Consider the following 24,166-nt stretch of genomic DNA (forward strand, 5'->3'; position numbering starts at 1 on the left):
AAGCATTGTGGAATTATACAACAAGTTTGATTAATCCAGGAATCATTTATAAGGTTATGATTTATGATGTGTCAGATTTGTAGTGCTGGTTTTCAATAAAAAAAAATTGAGAGGTGTTAGCTGTTTAAAATTTTAAAGTAATTTTTTTTAAAATCTTAATCCCTACAATTTATTTGGGAACAGTTTAGAAAAGAGGATGTTTCAATTAAATTATAAAAAAGTGACAAAATGGTTACCTGTGATTTCTGTTTTCTTTGGTTTCATTAACTGACCCATCATTGACATAATGTCTTGTCCTCCCTATAAAAGAAACAGATACTTCACAGATTGAGTATATTCACACACATATATTTATTACAATAGTTCCAGGGACCAACCTAGACCAAAAATTTAGGGAGACTTCACTTCTCCCTTAGAGAAATTTAGGGAGAAGTTTTGAAATTTAGGGAGACTTCTTGGCACGCGTCCCACACATTAATCATTATTAAAATTTTTAAAAATAAAATTATTTCATTGTTTAAAACTTATTAATAAATGCATTTCAATAATATTTATGTAATAACATCATACTAAAAATAATTAAAAAGAAAAAAAACTCTTTAGAATTTTTTAAAAATATTTTTCCAGTTACAAGAAATTAAATTATCTGACCCAAAATTAAACAATATTATTGTACAAGTTTCTTTTTGATAAACTTGTTTATCAATTTTTTAATTTAAAAAAAAAAATTTTTTCATTTCTTGCATAGTATGCACAATTATTTAATATTCTCTCTTGTTATTTTAGATTTTCAGGTTCTTTGCATAGTCATATTTTTTATTTTCACTTCAAAATTCATTTTCAATCTTAAATTCTTTTTCTAAAAAAAGTTTTTATGCACTACCATGACTACTGCATGTAGTAACCCATGCCGATTGAACTACTTGACTGTGTGTATTAGACGTGTGATTTCTTAGACAGTTATCGATAATAACTCCACAATATATAACTAACAGTCAAGATATATATGTCTGTATTCACAGCATGAATGAATTATTTAACAATAAAAAGATCTAAAATCATCTCCAACATCTTTGGCATGACATCGATAGCTGTCCAGCTGTGTGTACAACTTGTAACAACAATGGACTTTTACATTAACGGAAGTGTAAAATCTAGAGGAGTTCCGACAGAGTATTCGATGACTTGGTCATTAGTAGCGAAACAGGTGCAAGTGTCCTGCTGTTTCGTTTATTTCAGCAGTAATAAAACCAGATTTATACAATACTGACGATTCTACCATGTTTCTTAATAGATTTTTTATGATTCTCAATAAAGGAATTCCAAATGTTAAGGTGACTTGAACTTCGCTTTCATGATAAATTTCGGCGAAGTTTGGAGCTCAAAAGCGACTATTTCGCCTCAGTCGCCCCCTAGGTTGGTCCTTGTAGTTCCATATCTTATACCTATAAAACTTGAAATATCATATACTACCTGAAAGAATTACTGTATACAGGGAAATTTTCGCCCCCGTTTTATTTTCACCCCTTTCGCCCTCTCCTTGATTGGGTGAATTTAAAACGGAGCGAATTCAAATTACACAGCATAATTTCTTAAACAGAACTATGACTGGGCGAATTTAAAATGGGACAAAATTGTTCACAAGTTCAAGAGAGTGAAAATAACACAGGGCGAAAATAACCCTGTATAAAGTACCATGGTAATGTTTGGATCAGGTTTTGAGCCATTCTCAATTACTGGTACATGCATACATGTAAATGTACAAAGAGTAAACTTGATATCAACGTTACCTGAGGTCGGGCATTAGCAATGTCAAGGTCATGGAGCGTGACATCCTGTATGACCTCTTTCTTTTTGTGGACGTCCCCTTTAGGGAGGGGGACATATTCCTCTGCCTCCAGATCGTACTCTGTGGCATAGCTGTCTGATCGACCTTGTCTCTGTCGAGAAAAAATATTTTACAGAGATTTTCAAAGTATCATCAGACAAGTGTCTTCCTTAAAAAAAACAAAAGATAAAATTTCCCGTGAAATCAGATTCAGATTAATTTCATCATGCAGTAACTTTTATAATTTGATCACACCCTTGACCTTTACGTTTATTGACAAGATAAAAACAAACTCAGTCTCCTGGCTTTACCTTGACTGCTCCACTGTTGGCCTCTATGTATATCACATCCCCTACTTCTACTTTCTCTTTCTGTAAGCTTTCATAAATAGATGGATCAAGCTTCAGCTGTTTTGTTCCCTTGGCTGTTTTTAACCCAATTACAACATGACTGACTGTCTTTCCATAGCCTGCCAAAAAAATATAATATATAGAAAATTAAATCTTACATGATGTCACTTATTATGTACTATAATGATATTCCAATAAAAATATTTACAAATGGGCTATCTTCAAATAATTGCTTTATTGTCCTCTCCCAGTTGACTAGCTGTATTTGGCATGACTTAAAACCTTTATATAACCCCCACTTGAAAAGCAGGAGGGTATATAGTAATCATAATAATACTGTAATCGGGATGTACGTCAGTCATCTGTTAAGCTTTGGTGTACCCATCCCATATATCCACAACTCCTCTTATACCACTGTATGAAATTTGATGAGATTTTCAGAGAATCTTTATTACATAAAGCCATTGTGCACCTCCTTTACTTTTTGATCTGACATATACTTTGGGTTCCTGTAGCAAAACATGGACACTGTTATTATATCCTTACCTATGATGTGAGGTTAGTTAAACAATAAAATGCTTTCTTTGTTTGTTGTTACTGGAATGAACGGAAGCAGCTGTTGCAGAAAAAATACATAACCCGCGTAAGCGGGTTATGTAATTTTTTTCTGCAATAGCTGCGACCATTCATTCCAGTAATAACAAACAAAGAAAGACATTTTATTGTTTATATTTATATCTGTTTAAATTATCATTTTAAGTAGGATTAAAAATATATTAATTATTGTGTTAATGATGCGAACGTCTTTGTACGTTTCATTGATGGAACAGCCACTGATCAAGAAATCTGTATAGGTGATATGCCTAATGTAGTTCATGCAGTGATGAACGCAATGGGTTTTCTTATGAAATAAAGAAGAAAATATTCAGTGGATGTAAATATTGGCTTCTGAATAACGTAAAACCATGAGTTATTACTCTTTACACATTACCGTAAAACAATATAGAGAGGGCAAGAGATCTTCCAAAAGATAGATACATGTAACAAAGCTTGAGCAAGTACTTTTTGATCCGACACATATTTTGGATTTCCCATAGCAAAACATGGACACTGCCATTATATTTATAGGGGAGGCAGGGGGTATCATTTAGTGAGCTCGTTGCTCACAGTGCCTCTTGTTTACATTCCAAGAAACTTGTTTTTTCCTTTTTCATCCTATTATTCCCTCAATAAATTTAATAATATGTTAATATTTTTTGGGAAAAATAATTTTCCACCTACCTACCAACCCAATATTTACTATGAGTCGGGAGAGGGCAAACAAAAGACCTAAATGGCATTATTTTTGAATTACCTCCCATGGGGTTCTCTGTTTCTACGGGGGTCAGTTCTGACACCTCTCCCTCGTAAACCTCCTTGGTCTCTTTGATCCTCAGTCCGATGGCGCGGCGGAAATTCTCCATCAGAACTTCCGTCTTCTTGATTTCTGAGGAGTACACCTCGCTCCCTACCATCGGACAGAAGGGCACCTTTGTTCCCAGTTCCTGAGCAATGGCCAGAGCAAGGGCCGTCTACAACATTAAGGTCATGAGGTTATCAGGCTACGTACAATATGTACATTAATTCTACATGATGCAATACCTCAAAATTACAAGTCTGAAAACAAAGACTTAAGTAATAATCAGCACAAAGTAACGATTTTTTGTGTTCAAAATGTCCAAAGCATGAACTATTCCTTTTATCCTAAAATTTTGTAAAATTTGTATGTTCAAATGATTAGCTTAAAATTTCTCAAAGATTTTCTTTCTGGATCATATTTCAAAAGAAAGACATAATGAGTGTCCCAGTTCTTTTATCACCAGTGACTTTAAACTTTAGAAAATATACACAGAAAATGTATATCTGAGAGGTAATTTCAAAAATGTAAACTCATTAAGAAGAGAAATGCTGAGGTTTTTCTATTCCTACCTTTCCCGTTCCTGGTGGTCCAGCTAAAAGCATGGCTCTACCTGCCATCTTCTTTGACTTGATCAATTCAACCACGACACCTGCTGCCTTAAAACAAAAGAGCATCAACAGAATAAGTATGATACACATGATACATGCAAGTATACAATGTAACAGTATAGTCAATAGAATTATTTTTTTCTATTGTATAGTATGTGTTTGAAAATATAGGTGCAGGGAAGGGGAAGTATAAATATTTCCGTTTTGCTTTGAACCCACTTTTAAAGTGATAGCAAGTGCAGTGAGCTGCACTCGCCACTGTGAGCTCTTAAAGCAATGCCTAAGTCAAGAGAAATTTCAGACTTTACCAGTCCATAGCCTGAACAGTTCAGATTTTAATGAAATTTTTATTTACAATTTATTTGTAAATCAAGGCCAGTTTATTTTTTGTTGAGTTTTTGGTGTTATTCTTAATAATTGGTGCATTGTTGGTCCAGAAATAACTGCAGAAATTTTTTTAATTGGATCAATATGCAAGTACAGCATGTACAGGGCTCTCGATTCTCTAAATCTGGGGCTGATATTCGGCCCCGTTCCATATATAAAAAAGTTACCTTTTTTCCCAAAAGAAAGGTGTGTAATGTTTTTTTCTGTTTATATATGTAAATATGTTTAATACGGTTGTTAATAAAATAGGAATATCATTATTTGTTTATTTGATAAGCCCTAATCATGGTACCTGATTACCGCCCTTATCTTGGCAGTCTAATTAGTGTCCTAATTAACATGGTGCTTATCAGATACTATGAATATATTGTGTCTTGACACCTAACTATGGTGCAGAGGCCCTATAATACTTGGAGCCGATTGCCCTAACAGGGTGCCCTAATGATGGAGCCGATTGCCCTAACAGGTGCCCTAATGATGGAGCCTAACGCCCTAATAGGTGCCCTAATGATGGAGCCTAACGCCCTAACAGGGTGCCCTAATTCACGTTAGGTGTCAGGCAGGGTATATAAGGAGAGAGAGTCAGTGAGCAGATATACTTGAGATAAATTGCTTGTACTGGATTGTTAACTACGTTGAAATACTTTTAATACACTCGTTAAAACAAACTTTGTCGTTGTTCTGATATTAGATCTATAAAGATCTAGAGTTTCTGACTTTCTACACGGGATCCACAATATTTTGTGACGTGGGCTGAACACAGAGAGAAAAACGTTACATTGGTGGCAGCGGTGGGATCCAAAGAAGTTATTCTACGTGTTACACAGAAACGAGACGGCACTTAGTTTGAAATGGAGACACCTATCGTAAGGAGGAGAATCACGCCTAGAAAGGTAGGACAATATTTTGACAGTCCAACTCCCCTAAATGACTCTGGAATAGAGGTCGATACGGGGTGTAAAACAGATTTGCTGCCCACAAGTCGAGTAATGCCAGACGGTCCTAACTTTCAGGAGTTCGGGCAAAACTCGCAGGGTCTTTCTGTTCACGAGTACAATCCAAGACCAAGCTTAAAGAGAATCCTATTTGTTTGGGTACTCTTTGCTTTAATAGGATGTTGTCTGTTGGTGATGTCCTGGACCTATTTTCCGCAAAGCAAGGTCGTACAGAGATTGCAGGAAAATGCAGCTATTTCTCTAGTATTCGTAACAAGTATGGTGTTGCTTGTTATGGTGATCGGCATGGCATGGAAGTACGGAGAATCAGGTTTGTCGACTGCCAATAAGATAAGGGAAATTTCTTTGACACCTAATGATACACCCTATACTGGTGGTAGTGCGCCTAATGCCCCTACAGGTACCTATCAGGAACCTAAGGTTTTTGGGCAATCTGGACGCACTACTCCTCATTTGGGCAATCAGTCCCCTCAGGGACTCGGGTGCAATTTTAATATTCCTATGGCTGACGGGACACCTACAAACAGTCCTATGGCACCAAATGCTGGTCAACGAATACCCAGTAAGGAGGACTTTCTCAGGGGCCAATGATGATGTTTGGGATGAGTTCCTACAATATTTTGGAAACATCTCAGAATTAAACTTATGGGGACCCGAGAAATCTCGCAGAGTTTTACTCAGCACCTTACGTGGACAGGCCGAGAGCTATGCATATGGAATGCCTGTTGCTGTACAAAGAGATTATGAGGAATTGAAGGAAAAAATGAACCAAAGATTCGGCCACTCTGCAATGAAGGAAAAGTATATTGCAGACGCAAAATTGAGAAAAAGACTACCGGGCGAGTCCTTGCGAGATTTCGGACAGGCGATCGAAGATTTATTCCGACGGGCCTATCCAGGGAATCCGGATATGGTAGAGGAAAACGCTACAAAGTCCTTTTTGGATAAGTGTGGGCAGTCCAAAGAATTCCGCCTCGCAGTGAAGAGGACAAGACCCAGGACACTTCAAGAAGCAGTATTAAATGCCATGCAAGAAGAATGCTTGAGAATTGGGGAAAGAGAATTAACAAAAGAGACTAAACCAGTGTACAGGCCTGTATATGAAGTTGAGAATGGAAAATTAAATGAAAAATTAGCAGCTGCGGATACTGCCAAGCCTCCAAGCGCGGGTGACGGGTCATACAGTATCTTTCAAAACGTGAGAACCCCAAGTTCAATTCGGCATACCGGACCAGGGAGGAGGGGTCGCCCCTATTACCCCAGGTACCATAGCGAGAGAAGACAATTTCGACCTAAAACCAGTTCTCGAGACCAGAGCAATTGTGTTGAAAAGAGAACTGAAGGTAAAGATTTAAACTAGAGATGACTGATACCAGAGGCCAAGTGTCAGTCAACTCTAGATGGCCTATAACAAAGAGTAAGGAAACTCAAAACCGAAAAAGAAGAAGATGGAAGAGGAAAAAATTAAAACAAGGTCGAAGTAATACAAAGAAAAATGAAGATGTAAAAGAAGATATTGTCAGTGGTAAAACTGACACTGAGGTCCAACAGAATTTCGGACATAATATTATTAGAGGGACGCATTGTATGAAAGTATGCGGAATGTTAGAGGGAACATCTGTTGAATGGAAAATAGATACGGGGGCAAAGCGGACATTCATATCCAGAGAAACATATGACAGAATCTTGGATAAACCTCAACTAGACCCCGTTAGCGTAACATATGTTGTTGCTGATGGAAGAAAACTTGACTGTGCTGGAGAAACTACCATGGTACTAACTTTTGGAGAAGTTGTTTACGAGCACCTAGTCATAGTAGGAGGTGTCAACAGTAACCTCCTTGGAGAAGATTTCATAAGGAAATTCCGATGTAGCTGGGATCACGATGAATCTAGTTTTATCATAAAAGGAAGTAGGATCCCATTAGAAGCAGAAGGAAGTGCAGGGCCTGCACGTGTTGTTGCCTTAGAAACAACCCTTGTCCCAGCTGGTCGTGAAGTCCTTGTTCCTTCTGGACTCGTAGGGCGAAATGATAAAAACCCTAGAAATTTTCTTGGAGTTTTAACGCCTGAGAGACCTTTTATGGAACGTCATGGACTCGCAATCGCCAGGACATTAGTAGATGCCAAAAACGCTGTCATCTATACAAGGTTATTCAATCCAGGGGCACAAGATAAGATTGTCTACCGACATACGCATATGGCCTTATTCACCCCTATATATAAGGTCGGGCCGATAATAAAAATGGGAGACATTGAAAACAGTGTAGCAGAAATTGGTACAGAAACAAAATCAAAAGAAGAAGTACCTGAACATTTACATGATGTTTATAAGAGAGGCTGTGAAAAACTTGACCAAGAACATAGGGAAAAGTTTAAAGAGTTTATTATCAGGAAACAACACTGTTTTGCTAAACCTGGAGAAGTAGGGAGGACTAATCTTGGACATCATGAAATCAACCTACATAATGAACAAGAGGCCCATGGGCCACATCGCTCACCTGAGAAGCTTTGGCCATTCTGTTCTTTACCAGATTTCCCCCTTGTAATACATATTGTGACCCCACCCTACCCCACTGATCATAATTTAAACAATTTGAAATCTACACTACCCTAGGATGCTTCCATATAAGTTTCAGCTTTGATTTTCAGATTTTTTCTACATATTTCTATGTAAAACATTGAACCCACATTGTGGCCCCGCCCAACCCCCGGGGGTCATGATTTGAACAATTTAGAATCTACACTACCCCAGGATGCTTCCAAATAAGTTTCAGCTTCTCTGGCTCAGTGGTTCTTGAGAAGAAGATTTTAAAAGATTTTTCCTATACATTTCTATGTAAAACTTTGATTCCCCATTGTGGCCCCACCCTACCCCCAGGGGTCATGATTTGAACAATTTAGAATCTACACTACCCTAGAATGCTTCCACATAAATTTCAGCTTTTTTGACCCAGTGGTTCTTGAGAAGAAGATTTTTAAAGATTTTTCCTATATATTTCTATGTAAAACACTGATTCCACATTTTGGCCCCGCCCAACCCCCGGGGGTCATGATTTGAACAATTTAGAATCTACACTACCCCAGGATGCTTTCACATAAGTTTCAGCTTTTCTGGCCCAGTGGTTCTTGAGAAGAAGATTTTCAAAAATTTTTCCTTTATATTTCTATGTAAAACATTGATTCCCCATTATGGCCCCGCCCTACCCCTGGGGGTCATGATTTGAACAATTTAGAATCTACACTACCCAAGGATGCTTTCACGTAAGTTTCAGCTTTTCTGGCCCAGTGGTTCTTGAGAAGAAGATTTTCAAAGATTTTTCCTATATATTTCTATGTAAAACTTTGATTCCCCATTCTGGCCCCGCCCTTCCCCCGGGGGTCATGATTTGAACAATTTAGAATCTACACTACCCTAGGATGCTTTCACATAAGTTTCAGCTTTACTGGCCCAGTGGTTCTTGAGAAGAAGATTTTCAAAGATTTTTCCTATATATTTCTATGTAAAACTTTGATTCCCCATTGTGGCCCCGCCCTACCCCTGGGGTCATGATTTGAACAATTTAGAATCTACACTACCCAAGGATGCTTCCAAATAAGTTTCAGCTTTTCTGGCCCAGTGGTTCTTGAGAAGAAGATTTTCAAAGATTTTTCCTATATATTTCTATGTAAAACTTTGATTCCCCATTGTGGCCCCGCCCTATCCCCGGGGGTCATGATTTGAACAATTTAGAATCTGCACTACCCCAGGATGCTCACACATAAGTTTCAGCTTTACTGGCCCAGTGGTTCTTGAGAAGAAGATTTTTTAATGACCCAACCCTATTTTTGTCTTTTCTTGATTATCTCCCCTTGCGAGGGGATATGTCCCTTCATTTTAACAATTTAAATTCCCCTTCACCCAAGGATGCTTTGTACCAAGTTTGGTCGAAATTGGCCCAGTGGTTCTTGAGAAGAAGTCGAAAATGTGAAAAGTTTACAGACGGACGGACGGACAGACGGACGGACAGACGGACGACGGACAAAATGTGATCAGAAAAGCTCACTTGAGCCTTCGGCTCAGGTGAGCTAAAAACCTATCAGAGAACCGCCGAAAAGGATCCCATTACATAAGAGACAAGTACTAGAAGAAGAAGTTAAGAAATTAGAGAAGCAGGGTTTGATTGAAAAGAGTACCAGCCCATGGTCATCTCAGATAGTTATGGTTCAGAAAAAGGGCAAGTCCTGGAGAATGTGTGTTGACTATCGAAAACTCAACGACCAAACAATTAAAGATGCATATCCTCTGACAAGAATAGAAGACAATTTAGAGTCTCTCAATGGAGCTGAGTGGTTTACTTCCCTCGACTTGGATATGGCATACCATCAAGTTCCTCTGGCTGAGAAAGACAAAGCAAAAACAGCTTTTGCCACACCCAGGGGAGGCCTCTACCAATATACCACAATGCCGTTTGGTCTACGTAATGCGGCCGGAACATTCCAAAGAATAATTGAAAAGGCCCTGACAAATCTACAGTGGCATGCAGCTGTCCTGTATCTGGATGATATAGTCGTTTTTGGCAAAACATTTGAGGAGCATTTTGAAAATCTGGAGAAAGTTATGGGTAGATTGTCAGGTGCTGGACTTTTGCTGAAACCAAAGAAATGCTGTTTTCTACAAAAAGAAATGTTTCCTTGGGCACATAGTCTCAAAAGATGGAATACAGACCGATCCTGGCAAAACCAAATCCGTAGAACAAGTTCAACCCCCATCCTGCGTGAAAGAATTGCGGAGTTTCCTAGGACTAACATGCTATTACAGGAAATTCGTAAAGGACTACTCCAAAATAGCCAAACCTTTGTATGACTTAACAAAAAAAGACAAGAAATGGTCATGGAATACAGAATGTCAAAGGGCATTTGAAGAACTTAAGAGCAAGTTAATAACCGCGCCAATTCTGGCTTACCCTGAAGTAGACGGAGGAGAGTTCATACTCGATACGGACGCCAGTGCGTTTGCTATTGGGGCCGTATTATCCCAAATACAAAACGGAAAGGAAAGGGTAATAGCCTATGGGAGTAGAACTTTGGATAAACCAGAAAGGAATTATTGCGTAACCAGGAGAGAAATGTTGTCAGTAGTACATTTCACGAAGTACTTCAAACACTACTTGCTGGGTAGACGATTCACTCTTAGGACTGACCATGGCTCTCTGACATGGCTCAAGAATTTTAAGGAACCCGATGGCCAAATTCATCGTTGGATACAACAATTAAGTCAGTTCTACATGAAAATTGTACACAGACCAGGGAATAGGCATGGAAATGCTGACGCAATGTCAAGACTTATAGGACCAGATCCGGAAGTCTGTAAGCAGTGTAAGATGCCGCGAGATTACGAGTACACAGGACCTAAAGAAGTAGTCATCGAATTCATGAAAGAAGGTAAAGATGATGAGCAGATCCAGACCATTAGTGATGAAGATTTCTCAGAAGATGATACTGAATTCGAAGGTCCTATCATGTCACCAAATAATGGAGACGATTTTGGGCTAATGAATTCCAGTATTCCAGGAGAAATACCACTAAGAAGGGGGAGGAAAGTAAATAGGCCTCAACCCGCAAAACCAAGACCAAAACCTAAACTAAATATAGATTACGCAACACTTCGGAAAGAGCAAGAAGATGACGGTGTCTTAGGAAAAATTTTAAAGTTGAAAGAAGATCGAGCAGCAAAACCTAGAAATACCGATATTACTGCTGAGAGTCCAGAATACAAGTTTTGGATCGCTAGGTGGGAAATTCTGGAAATTAAAAATGGTGTATTTTGCATTTTGTGGGAAGAGCAAACACGAAGATGGAGAATTTGTGCCCCTAAAACAATTGTAAATACCATAATGTGGCACCTGCATGACTCAAAGATATCTGGTCATCTAGGTATCAAGAAAACCATCGAAAAAGCCAAATTATGTCCATTTTACTGGTGGGGTATGACGCAAGATGCCAAAGAATATGTACAAAAATGTGAAATATGTGAAGAACGCAAAAATCCGCCACACAAGAAGCGTCATTTACTGAAGAAATACATCGTTGGAGGCCCATTTGACAGAGTCGCCACGGATATCACTGGACCGTTCCCAATGACAGACAGAAAAAATCGCTATATTCTAGTAATTGGCGATTATTTCACCAAACTGACAGAGGCCTATCCTATGGAAAACATGCTCGCCGAGACAGTAGCAGATATACTCTTTAGAGCTTGGGTAAAACGCTATGGTTGTCCCGCTGAGATACACTCCGACCAGGGAAGACAATATGAGAGCGAATTGTTCACAGAAGTATGTCAACTTTTACAGATAAACAAAACTAGGACAACACCGCTCCATCCACGATCTGACGGCATGATAGAAAGAATGAATAAAACTATTCAAGACATGCTGTCCAAATTCATCAAAACAAATCAGCGAGACTGGGACCTCCATTTAGACTACATCACTATGGCGTACAACACCACTCCACATGAAAGTACGGGAGTTACACCCCATAGAATGGTGTTCGGCAGAGAAATGAAATTGCCATTAGATGTTTTATCAGAAAATATCACAGAAAATGAGCCATTTCATACAGATTTCGCCGCAAACTTGAAAATCAATCTGTACAACGCGCATGAATTTGCACGTAAAAGCCTACAAAAATCCTCTGAAAGACAAAAACAACAATACGACCTAAATGTAAAGGCAGTAAATTATCAAGTTGGAGATTTGGTCTGGAGAAATCAGAAAATAAACGCCCCAGGAAGAAAGCAGAAAATAAGTAGAAACTGGAATGGCCCATGGATCATCACTAAGAAAATAAACAGCATTCTTTTCAAAATTCAGCATAAGAAAAATCTTCTAGGCATAGTTGTACATGGAGATAATTTAAAAAAACCATATAAAGGAGAAAAGAAAATTAATTGGTTTCCTCCAGAAACTGCGGGAAATGAAACGCCTGTAGAATTACCTCGCCTGGATATTTTCCAAAACAACGCTGATGTAGAAATATCACCAGAAATTAGTTTCAAAGAAAATAGTCCAAGAAATGAAACCCAGACGGATGACGCAGATAAGCTAGAAGATCGCTCAGGGGGGTCCACATCAGACACCGACACCGAATTAAGTTCGGGCACAGACGCCGATTTGAGATCGGGCACAGACGCCGAATTAAGATTGGGCGCAGGAAACAATCGAGCTCAGATTACATTCAAAACAAGGACGGGACGAGCAATCAGAAAGCCAAAGAAATTAGAAGACTACATCGATAATATAATGGACAAAGAAGGAGCGGTAAAATGTACCGAATGCGGAAGAGTATTCGCAAACACAAGGAACTTACGGAGACATGAAAACCAGAGGCACACAGAAGAAGTAAAAGTGAGAAGATGCCCCATAGAAGGTTGCAGCGTGTTTTCATTTCGGATGGAATATCTTGCGTCGCATCTGCAAAAATTCCATGGTTTAAGTGTAGAAGAAGCGAAAAGTGTGGCAAGGACGATTCCCGTAGAGGTTAAGCAGAAGACTGAAATAAAAGGGGCAAAGAAAAGAGAAAATCAAAAGCAGAGCAGAACAAGTCAAGAAATTAACAATAACTGTTCTAAAGAAGAGGACAAAATCACAACCCTAGAAGATATCTTAGAGATTGATGTTAACGAAAATGATCAAGAAACTTTGGATTTTGATCTAGAATTTCTAGATCGTTACATCGAGGAAATGGATAGCCAGAATTCAGGAAGTAGCGCATTACCACCGCAGATACCTTCTGAAGAACACCCAATAAATGAAGCTATCGCATCGGAACCAGCAAATAGTGTACCACCGCAATTGCCTTTAGAAGAAGAACCGATTTATGATGATATATCCATAGAATCTCCAAGTCCGCAGCCAGATGAGAACCGAGATGTAACAGAAACTGTAGAAACTATCACGATCAGTCTGGTAACTACAAAAAGGACTGTGAATGGCATAACATCAGTCCGCAGGCAACACAATATCTCAACCTCCTTGCATTACCGCCCTGATGAAATCGATTGGACAAATTTCTTCGAATATTTGCAAAGCGAGATAATGGCCCACGCTCAAGCTGACCATGAAAGAGAAGACCAGGACGCAGAATATTTGTATGATGTCCCACCAGTGTCCCCATTAGAAGTGACGTATACGTACACCTGTGCAAAAAGTTGAACTTTTGATATAAGCTTGTGACATTTTATTTGATATGAATTTGTTTTTGTTTCATCATTTGTTTTTTTTTAATATTGTGACTGTTTTTTACTAGTCAATTTTCGGATTGTGTTTTTATCAATTTACATGTGTTGTTAATAATTTTTTTTTTTATTTTTTAAACAATGTGTTTTATTTCATGTGTTCAAATGAAAAAGTGATATATTTACCTTTTTTTTTTAAGGTAATTTTCTTGCCAATGATATTTGTTTACTATATTTTTATAACTTGCTTTTACATTACCACTGATTACATATGATTCATGTTCATGTTTTAAATATTAATGACAATGGAAGTCATGTCTCAAAAGGAGAGGCCAATGTAATGTTTTTTTCTGTTTATATATGTAAATATGTTTAATACGGTTGTTAATAAAATAGGAATATCATTATTTGTTTATTTGATAAGCCCTAATCATGGTACCTGATTACCGCCCTTATCTTGGCAGTCTAATTAGTGTCCTAATTAACATGGTGCTTATCAGATACTATGAATATATTGTGTCTTGACACCTAACTATGGTGCAGAGGCCCTATAATACTTGGAGCCGATTGCCCTAACAGGGTGCCCTAATGATGGAGCCGATTGCCCTAACAGGTGCCCTAATGATGGAGCCTAACGCCCTAATAGGTGCCCTAATGATGGAGCCTAACGCCCTAACGAGGTGCCCTAATTCACGTTAGGTGTCAGGCAGGGTATATAAGGAGAGAGAGTCAGTGAGCAGATATACTTGAGATAAATTGCTTGTACTGGATTGTTAACTACGTTGAAATACTTTTAATACACTCGTTAAAACAAACTTTGTCGTTGTTCTGATATTAGATCTATAAAGATCTAGAGTTTCTGACTTTCTACACGGGATCCACAATATTTTGTGACGTGGACTGAACACAGAGAGAAAAACGTTACAGGTGTAAATTTCCCAATTTCCATAGCAAAATTTTAATTAAAAAATAAAAGTCCATGAAACTTAATTGCAGACAAAAACCCCAAACAAAACACACTTCCAAATGAAAGTGAAATGGTACGACTATTTTATTAGTTCGCAAATGCATTCGTAAACTGGTTCGGGGAACCAGGTTATTGTTTTTACAAAAATGTGTACGAACTATGAGTGCAGAGTATCTTGTCATGTAGTTTCAACAAAAAACATCATTTTGGTTTCAAAAATAGACATTTCATATAAACATTAGTAAGCTGCACCTAGAAACATACCCATGCTTCGGCATGTTCAGTCTCGTGCTGTATTGGTAAGCAAAGTTGTCCATGTGATCGAGGAAATTCGGAACTATGTGACGATCGATGTCACTCAGAAAGACAAATAACTGCAATATCAACACTCAAAGATAGTAATGACTAAGCTAATGTACTTTCATAAATAGCCTACGTACCCATGTTTGTTCTGTTTAACTGTTTATTCAAAACCAGAGTTAAATTGATGACAAAATGCTAGAGAAGCAAAATTTGAGGATTTTTTTAAATGAATGTTGGTTATCCAACTTTTCCCAAAATGACGATAATTTTCCCAATTTGAACAGCCCCGGCCCCAGTCCCAAAAAGTGGTGTGAGAGCCCTGAAGTATGAATTATCTTTTTGCCCAGGTGTTGTGGCTACAGCTCACAGTGCAAGCATCTCTTTGCATCATGTGGGGATAGTCCAAAATATGATATCTGATGTTTTCCAGGCCTTTTTGCAATTTTGATATTTTACCTGCCAGGAAAATGTCAGAACCAGCACCATTATGAAAACTGGGAAATTGCCACCTCCACCTGGAAGCCATACATGCAAACTGATTTAAATGCTCAAACCGCAACTTATCATTCATTTGGTACAATGCTTTTAGTACTCGCCAACATCCTTTTTATTTGCTAGTTTACGAAATATACAGTCTGGTGAAAATATATATGATACCGTCAAATTTTTTTTTTTATTTCTTGCATTTTAAAATCTTGCAAGATCTGATTGAAATATTAGAGTTGGGTATTGCGAAGGAAAACCATATTGCGATATATTGCAATATTTTACTTTGAATATTGCAATATATTGCAATATATTGTAGATTAATTATCATTAAATTTAATAAATTTGAGCAGAATGTTTGAAACGCTGTCAAGTTCAAAGAGTATTTGAATTTATCTTTAAGTTTAAAAGGGGGTGGGGGGATAAGACATTGATTGCACACCTAATTAACACTTTACTTTTAATCAAATACCAGGTAAAATAGTAAAACAAGATGAACTCTCTTGGAGAATTTTCAAATTGAAATAAAAAAGTTTTTACAGATTATATAATCTTTTTTTCATTTAATTTTTTGTTTGGGGGGGGGGGGTCTTAATGAAGTAGCATAAAATCTTATTAAATATTAAAACAATATACATACTAGGCCTATATGAAAATAATTTTATTGTGGTTACAGAATAAAATTAAAACCAGAAAGAAATTGTGACCCGTTTCCGTGCGTTTCGGTGTTTTAGTCTAACCCGACCTAATTTTACATCAAAACATACAAACAGGAAATGGCCTATATCTTTATAATCTACTGTTTTAATATACAGGCTCCTAGTGTAGCATGAGGTGTTTAAAATGGCATGAAAGTTATTAAAAAATAATTAAAGCAACACTGCTACAAGTGACCATTTACTTGTAATATGTACATGTATATTGAACTTGACATTTCATCACTATGTCGATCGTGTAGATTCCATGTGAGATTTTGAGAAACACCATTACTCATGGTATATAATACACCCTGTAAAATTGTTTTATATATTTTCTTTCTTATAAATTTTATTAATTATTAATTTGATTTTAAAGTAAGATATTCAAAACTGCAACAGTGAATTGAAAGCTTCCTCTCTCTCTCCTCTCTCTTTCTCTCCCTCCCGAACGAAGCTACGAAGTATTCTTTCAACAAGAAAAAAAGCCTTAGAAGTTTCCAGTTTTATTTTAGCAGTTTCTATAATAAAGGAGGTTTTTATATATTTTTATAAATATCGTAAAATACCGGTATCTGATTTTCATATCGCGATATATTATCGTGGTGGATAATACCGCAATATACCCGATATAACGGTAATATTGCACACCCCTATGAAATATGGAGTGATATTTTCTTTTCATCGATATTGGTGAGTACTAAAGGCATTGTGTTATTGATAAGTTGTAAATTTTACATTTTTAAAATTCAGTTCACAAGTATCGGAAATAGGCTCCGGTTGGAGATGGCATACTTTCCAGTTTTCATTATGGCGTCGGCTCTGAGGTTTTCCTGGCACATAAAATATCAAAATCGAAAAAGCCGTAAAACATCGCATATTTCGGACTAATTTGGGATTAGTATCTTACGGAAGGATCCAAGATACTATTTCTAAGTGTTTACTTTTTCATGGTGTTTTGTATACATATATAGTAGAAGATTAAATCAATATATAAATAGATTCATTTAACTGGCATAAATCTTTAGTTTCCATAAACATACAAATTTGGAGAGATGGTGGAAAAAAATACTTTTCAGTTTTTATTGTGTAGACAGTTTAAAGGGATAGACATGACTATATCTGTTTTTACCAACTTTGTGAATAATTCAGGATTTTATTTTAAACAGAAGTCTAGTATTCGCAATAATCTTGTTGGAAACATCTAGAAATAAACAAAGTTTGATTGGATACCTCTCTAGCAAGTTCTTGTCCAACCAAACCGGCTGCTGATTGAATTGCATAGCCATTCTCATCAAGTCCTAGACCCTTTATGTGACTGTGGGAAGCTATCCTCTGGGTTTTTGTCGTGCTTTTAACCTCTTCAATCTTCATTTTTGTTGTTGCCGGTTAAACAAAATATGACAAGACGAAACACACCACGCTGAAATAAACGATGTCGTTTAAACGCTTAACGTTAGGAAGAGTTTAAGGTCAATTTAAAGCTTTGGAAAAACCATGATTAATGATTACCAGAAATGCTTTTGATTACGACTATGGCAATTTCTATAAAAGATAAAATGAGACTGAAGCTTAACATTGTATTATCCCTTACATCAAAAATCTTATATGCATTATTATTGCGAAAATAATTATACAAGTTTTACGACTATGGGTGCAAAACACAGTTTTATGTATGACGTTATCAGGACGTTACTTGGTGAGGGACAAGCAAAACTGACCCCTATAAAAAAATAAAATGGAGGCTTGTTACATAGACTTCTGCATATCAATGGAAAGATAAAATTGTGAATTTTGTAAATATCCAACTATAATACATTCATCAATTACTACTAGGGGGTATTTGACACCTGAAATATGGGGGATATTGGGTTGTTTATGCATCCATTTTCAGTGCACCTATGCATTTTTAACCCCCCTGCTCAACAAAAACAGAAAAAATCAGACAAAATAAGTTGTATGCATTTCACAGAACAAGTCCTAAGGTTTTCTTTTAGTGTGCTTTCAGGGTACATTTTCCACCTCATGAAAGAGCTACATTACCTGCTAATTGACTCATGCAATTCTGCACATGTGAAAACCGGATGTTTTGGGAGTTATCTCCCCTTATTAAAAAGTCTCATAATTTTTTTTTTCTAAAAATGAATGCACATTTTTTTCTTTAAATATTAAGATAAGATTCTACTTTATGTGAATAAAAACAAAAATGATGCAGTTTTCATCTAGACTCCTATAAATAGCAGGAAAATCCCTACCCAGCATGCTTCTCTCTGGGAAAAACCCCCAGGATTTTATACGAAACTGTGTTTAGCTACCTTAAAGGAAATAATTTTTTCTTGCAATTCACTTTTTTGTATTTAGGTGCAAAGAGGACAGAATTCCAAACATTTTGGTGCATAAATTGTTGAATTTGGTCCAGAAATGGGCAAGTAATTGTAAATTTAGTATTACATGTCTACGACATCGGTCGACGCATAAAACAGGACTTCGAAGAGAAATTCAAACCTAACCGAATCAGCTCACACAATAATTTTATTTTTCTTCAATTTAAAAAACACAAAGTATGAAATATACAGTATTTGAATATCAATAAAATGTTACATTATAAATTTTTTGAAAAGCTGCCAAACAATTTTTTACAGATATTGCTACTTTCTGTATAAACAAGGGGGGGGGGGGGTCTAATTGGAAATAGTCACTGTCTTAAATCAGAAGATTGCCTCAAAAATCTGGATGGTGTCACCCTAACTACATACTCAATAGTTCTATGTCACATGTATATCTATATACAGAAGATACATATTCTCATTTGCGATCAATTAAATTGAAGTTCATGACCTTGCAAAGCTTCCATTTTTGACATGACGTCACACTTTGATGTCACAATGCAGTTGCGTCATAATGTGAAATAACAACTTTAGCCCCTGAATCCTTATCATATGTATAAATTCTATGGAACATGTATCTAATAGGCATTATGCCTTACACAGTGTCAACTTGAGATTATATTGTATGGTTAACTACATAAATTAAAACAAATAAAGCAATTTTCTATAAACTTACATGCAAATAAATGTGGGAAATGTCATCAAATGCTACTCCTTAAGGGTGCAAAACACAGTTTTATGTATGACGTTATCAGGACGTTACTTGGTGAGGGACAAGCAAAACTGACCCCTATAAAAAAATAAAATGGAGGCTTGTTACATAGACTTCTGCATATCAATGGAAAGATAAAATTGTGAATTTTGTAAATATCCAACTATAATACATTCATCAATTACTACTAGGGGGTATTTGACACCTGAAATATGGGGGATATTGGGTTGTTTATGCATCCATTTTCAGTGCACCTATGCATTTTTAACCCCCCTGCTCAACAAAAACAGAAAAAATCAGACAAAATAAGTTGTATGCATTTCACAGAACAAGTCCTAAGGTTTTCTTTTAGTGTGCTTTCAGGGTACATTTTCCACCTCATGAAAGAGCTACATTACCTGCTAATTGACTCATGCAATTCTGCACATGTGAAAACCGGATGTTTTGGGAGTTATCTCCCCTTATTAAAAAGTCTCATAATTTTTTTTTTCTAAAAATGAATGCACATTTTTTTCTTTAAATATTAAGATAAGATTCTACTTTATGTGAATAAAAACAAAAATGATGCAGTTTTCATCTAGACTCCTATAAATAGCAGGAAAATCCCTACCCAGCATGCTTCTCTCTGGGAAAAACCCCCTGGATTTTATACGAAACTGTGTTTAGCTACCTTAAAGGAAATAATTTTTTCTTGCAATTCACTTTTTTGTATTTAGGTGCAAAAAGGACAGAATTCCAAACATTTTGGTGCATAAATTGTTGAATTTGGTCCAGAAATGGGCAAGTAATTGTAAATTTAGTATTACATGTCTACGACATCGGTCGACGCATAAAACAGGACTTCGAAGAGAAATTCAAACCTAACCGAATCAGCTCACACAATAATTTTATTTTTCTTCAATTTAAAAAACACAAAGTATGAAATATACAGTATTTGAATATCAATAAAATGTTACATTATAATTTTTTTGAAAAGCTGCCAAACAATTTTTTACAGATATTGCTAGTTTCTGTATATAAACAAGGGGGGGGGGGGGGGGGGCTAATTAGAAATAGTCACTGTCTTAAATCAGAAGATTGCCTCAAAAATCTGGATGGTGTCACCCTAACTAGATACTCAATAGTTCTATGTCACATGTATATCTATACAGAAGATACATATTCTCATTTGCGATCAATTAAATTGAAGGTCATGACCTTGCGAAGCTTCCATTTTTGACATGACGTCACACTTTGATGTCACAATGCAGTTGCGTCATAATGTAAAATAACAACTTTAGCCCCTGAATCCTTATCATATGTATAAATTCTATGGAACATGTATCTAATAGGCATTATGCCTTACACAGTGTCAACTTGAGATTATATTGTGTGGTTAACTACATAAATTAAAACAAATAAAGCAATTTTCTATGAACTTACATGCAAATAAATGTGGGAAATGTCATCAAATGCTACTCCTTAAGGGTGCAAAACACAGTTTTATGTATGACGTTATCAGGACGTTACTTGGTGAGGGACAAGCAAAACTGACCCCTATAAAAAAATAAAATGGAGGCTTGTTACATAGACTTCTGCATATCAATGGAAAGATAAAATTGTGAATTTTGTGAATATCCAACTATAATACATTCATCAATTACTACTAAGGGGTATTTGACACCTGAAATATGGGGGATATTGGGTTGTTTATGCATCCATTTTCAGTGCACCTATGCATTTTTAACCCCCCTGCTCAACAAAAACAGAAAAAATCAGACAAAATAAGTTGTATGCATTTCACAGAACAAGTCCTAAGGTTTTCTTTTAGTGTGCTTTCAGGGTACATTTTCCACCTCATGAAAGAGCTACATTACCTGCTAATTGACTCATGCAATTCTGCACATGTGAAAACCGGATGTTTTGGGAGTTATCTCCCCTTATTAAAAAGTCTCATAAATTTTTTTTTCTAAAAATGAATGCACATTTTTTTCTTTAAATATTAAGATAAGATTCTACTTTATGTGAATAAAAACAAAAATGATGCAGTTTTTATCTAGACTCCTATAAATAGCAGGAAAATCCCTACCCAGCATGCTTCTCTCTGGGAAAAAACCCCCTGGATTTTATACGAAACTGTGTTTAGCTACCTTAAAGGAAATAATTTTTTTTTGCAATTCACTTTTTTGTATTTAGGTGCAAAAAGGACAGAATTCCAAACATTTTGGTGCATAAATTGTTGAATTTGGTCCAGAAATGGGCAAGTAATTGTAAATTTAGTATTACATGTCTACGACATCGGTCGACGCATAAAACAGGACTTCGAAGAGAAATTCAAACCTAACCGAATCAACTCACACAATAATTTTATTTTTCTTCAATTTCAAAAACACAAAGTATGAAATATACAGTATTTGAATATCAATAAAATGTTACATTATAATTTTTTTGAAAAGCTGCCAAACAATTTTTTACAGATATTGCTAGTTTCTGTATATAAACAAGGGGGGGGGGGGGGCTAATTGGAAATAGTCACTGTCTTAAATCAGAAGATTGCCTCAAAAATCTGGATGGTGTCACCCTAACTAGATACTCAATAGTTCTATGTCACATGTATATCTATACAGAAGATACATATTCTCATTTGCGATCAATTAAATTGAAGGTCATGACCTTGCGAAGCTTCCATTTTTGACATGACGTCACACTTTGATGTCACAATGCAGTTGCGTCATAATGTAAAATAACAACTTTAGCCCCTGAATCCTTATCATATGTATAAATTCTATGGAACATGTATCTAATAGGCATTATGCCTTACACAGTGTCAACTTGAGATTATATTGTGTGGTTAACTACATAAATTAAAACAAATAAAGCAATTTTCTATGAACTTACATGCAAATAAATGTGGGAAATGTCATCAAATGCTACTCCTTAAGGGTGCAAAACACAGTTTTATGTATGACGTTATCAGGACGTTACTTGGTGAGGGACAAGCAAAACTGACCCCTATAAAAAAATAAAATGGAGGCTTGTTACATAGACTTCTGCATATCAATGGAAAGATAAAATTGTGAATTTTGTAAATATCCAACTATAATACATTCATCAATTACTACTAGGGGGTATTTGACACCTGAAATATGGGGGATATTGGGTTGTTTATGCATCCATTTTCAGTGCACCTATGCATTTTTAACCCCCCTGCTCAACAAAAACAGAAAAAATCAGACAAAATAAGTTGTATGCATTTCACAGAACAAGTCCTAAGGTTTTCTTTTAGTGTGCTTTCAGGGTACATTTTCCACCTCATGAAAGAGCTACATTACCTGCTAATTGACTCATGCAATTCTGCACATGTGAAAACCGGATGTTTTGGGAGTTATCTCCCCTTATTAAAAAGTCTCATAATTTTTTTTTTCTAAAAATGAATGCACATTTTTTTCTTTAAATATTAAGATAAGATTCTACTTTATGTGAATAAAAACAAAAATGATGCAGTTTTCATCTAGACTCCTATAAATAGCAGGAAAATCCCTACCCAGCATGCTTCTCTCTGGGAAAAACCCCCTGGATTTTATACGAAACTGTGTTTAGCTACCTTAAAGGAAATAATTTTTTTTTGCAATTCACTTTTTTGTATTTAGGTGCAAAGAGGACAGAATTCCAAACATTTTGGTGCATAAATTGTTGAATTTGGTCCAGAAATGGGCAAGTAATTGTAAATTTAGTATTAGTATTACATGTCTACGACATCGGTCGACGCATAAAACAGGACTTCGAAGAGAAATTCAAACCTAACCGAATCAGCTCACACAATAATTTTATTTTTCTTCAATTTAAAAAACACAAAGTATGAAATATACAGTATTTGAATATCAATAAAATGTTACATTATAAATTTTTTGAAAAGCTGCCAAACAATTTTTTACAGATATTGCTACTTTCTGTATAAACAAGGGGGGGGGGGGTCTAATTGGAAATAGTCACTGTCTTAAATCAGAAGATTGCCTCAAAAATCTGGATGGTGTCACCCTAACTACATACTCAATAGTTCTATGTCACATGTATATCTATACAGAAGATACATATTCTCATTTGCGATCAATTAAATTGAAGTTCATGACCTTGCAAAGCTTCCATTTTTGACATGACGTCACACTTTGATGTCACAATGCAGTTGCGTCATAATGTGAAATAACAACTTTAGCCCCTGAATCAATCCTTATCATATGTATAAATTCTATGGAACATGTATCTAATAGGCATTATGCCTTACACAGTGTCAACTTGAGATTATATTGTATGGTTAACTACATAAATTAAAACAAATAAAGCAATTTTCTATAAACTTACATGCAAATAAATGTGGGAAATGTCATCAAATGCTACTCCTTAAAGGAAATAATTTTTTTTTGCAATTCACTTTTTTGTATTTAGGTGCAAAGAGGACAGAATTCCAAACATTTTGGTGCATAAATTGTTGAATTTGGTCCAGAAATGGGCAAGTAATTGTAAATTTAGTATTACATGTCTACGACATCGGTCGACGCATAAAACAGGCCTTCGAAGAGAAATTCAAACCTAACCGAATCAGCTCACACAATAATTTTATTTTTCTTCAATTTAAAAAACACAAAGTATGAAATATACAGTATTTGAATATCAATAAAATGTTACATTATAAATTTTTTGAAAAGCTGCCAAACAATTTTTTACAGATATTGCTACTTTCTGTATAAACAAGGGGGGGGGGGTCTAATTGGAAATAGTCACTGTCTTAAATCAGAAGATTGCCTCAAAAATCTGGATGGTGTCACCCTAACTACATACTCAATAGTTCTATGTCACATGTATATCTATACAGAAGATACATATTCTCATTT

General features: G+C 36.1%; 1 protein-coding gene and 1 long non-coding RNA gene across 3 annotated transcripts; both read right to left on the reverse strand.

Moving 5' to 3' along the window:
• Positions 1-236: 236 nt before the first annotated feature.
• On the reverse strand, positions 237-17,649 carry LOC134267718 (ruvB-like 1; the record flags this gene model as incomplete). The annotated part of the gene is made up of 6 exons (XM_062749934.1): positions 17,433-17,649; positions 4,147-4,233; positions 3,533-3,749; positions 2,140-2,297; positions 1,791-1,940; positions 237-300 (listed from the first exon to the last, which is right to left on the reverse strand). Coding segments are annotated over exons 1-6 (817 nt in total), but the record flags the coding sequence as incomplete, so codon positions are not given.
• A 204-nt stretch (positions 17,650-17,853) lies between these two features.
• Positions 17,854-23,981, reverse strand: LOC134267720 (uncharacterized). Of its 2 annotated transcripts, XR_009992217.1 has the most exons (5): positions 23,637-23,981; positions 22,176-22,289; positions 20,721-20,834; positions 19,263-19,376; positions 17,854-17,922 (listed from the first exon to the last, which is right to left on the reverse strand). It is a non-coding gene; the product is annotated as an uncharacterized LOC134267720 (long non-coding RNA). The 2 variants fall into 2 exon arrangements; XR_009992216.1 differs by lacking the exon at positions 23,637-23,981 and having other exon boundaries at positions 22,176-22,838.
• Positions 23,982-24,166: the final 185 nt, after the last annotated feature.

This window comes from Saccostrea cucullata, unplaced genomic scaffold (assembly GCF_032062105.1).
Source record: "Saccostrea cucullata isolate Sc308-1 unplaced genomic scaffold, CSIRO_AGI_Scuc_v1 ctg9173, whole genome shotgun sequence".
Lineage (NCBI taxonomy): Eukaryota > Metazoa > Mollusca > Bivalvia > Ostreida > Ostreidae > Saccostrea > Saccostrea cuccullata.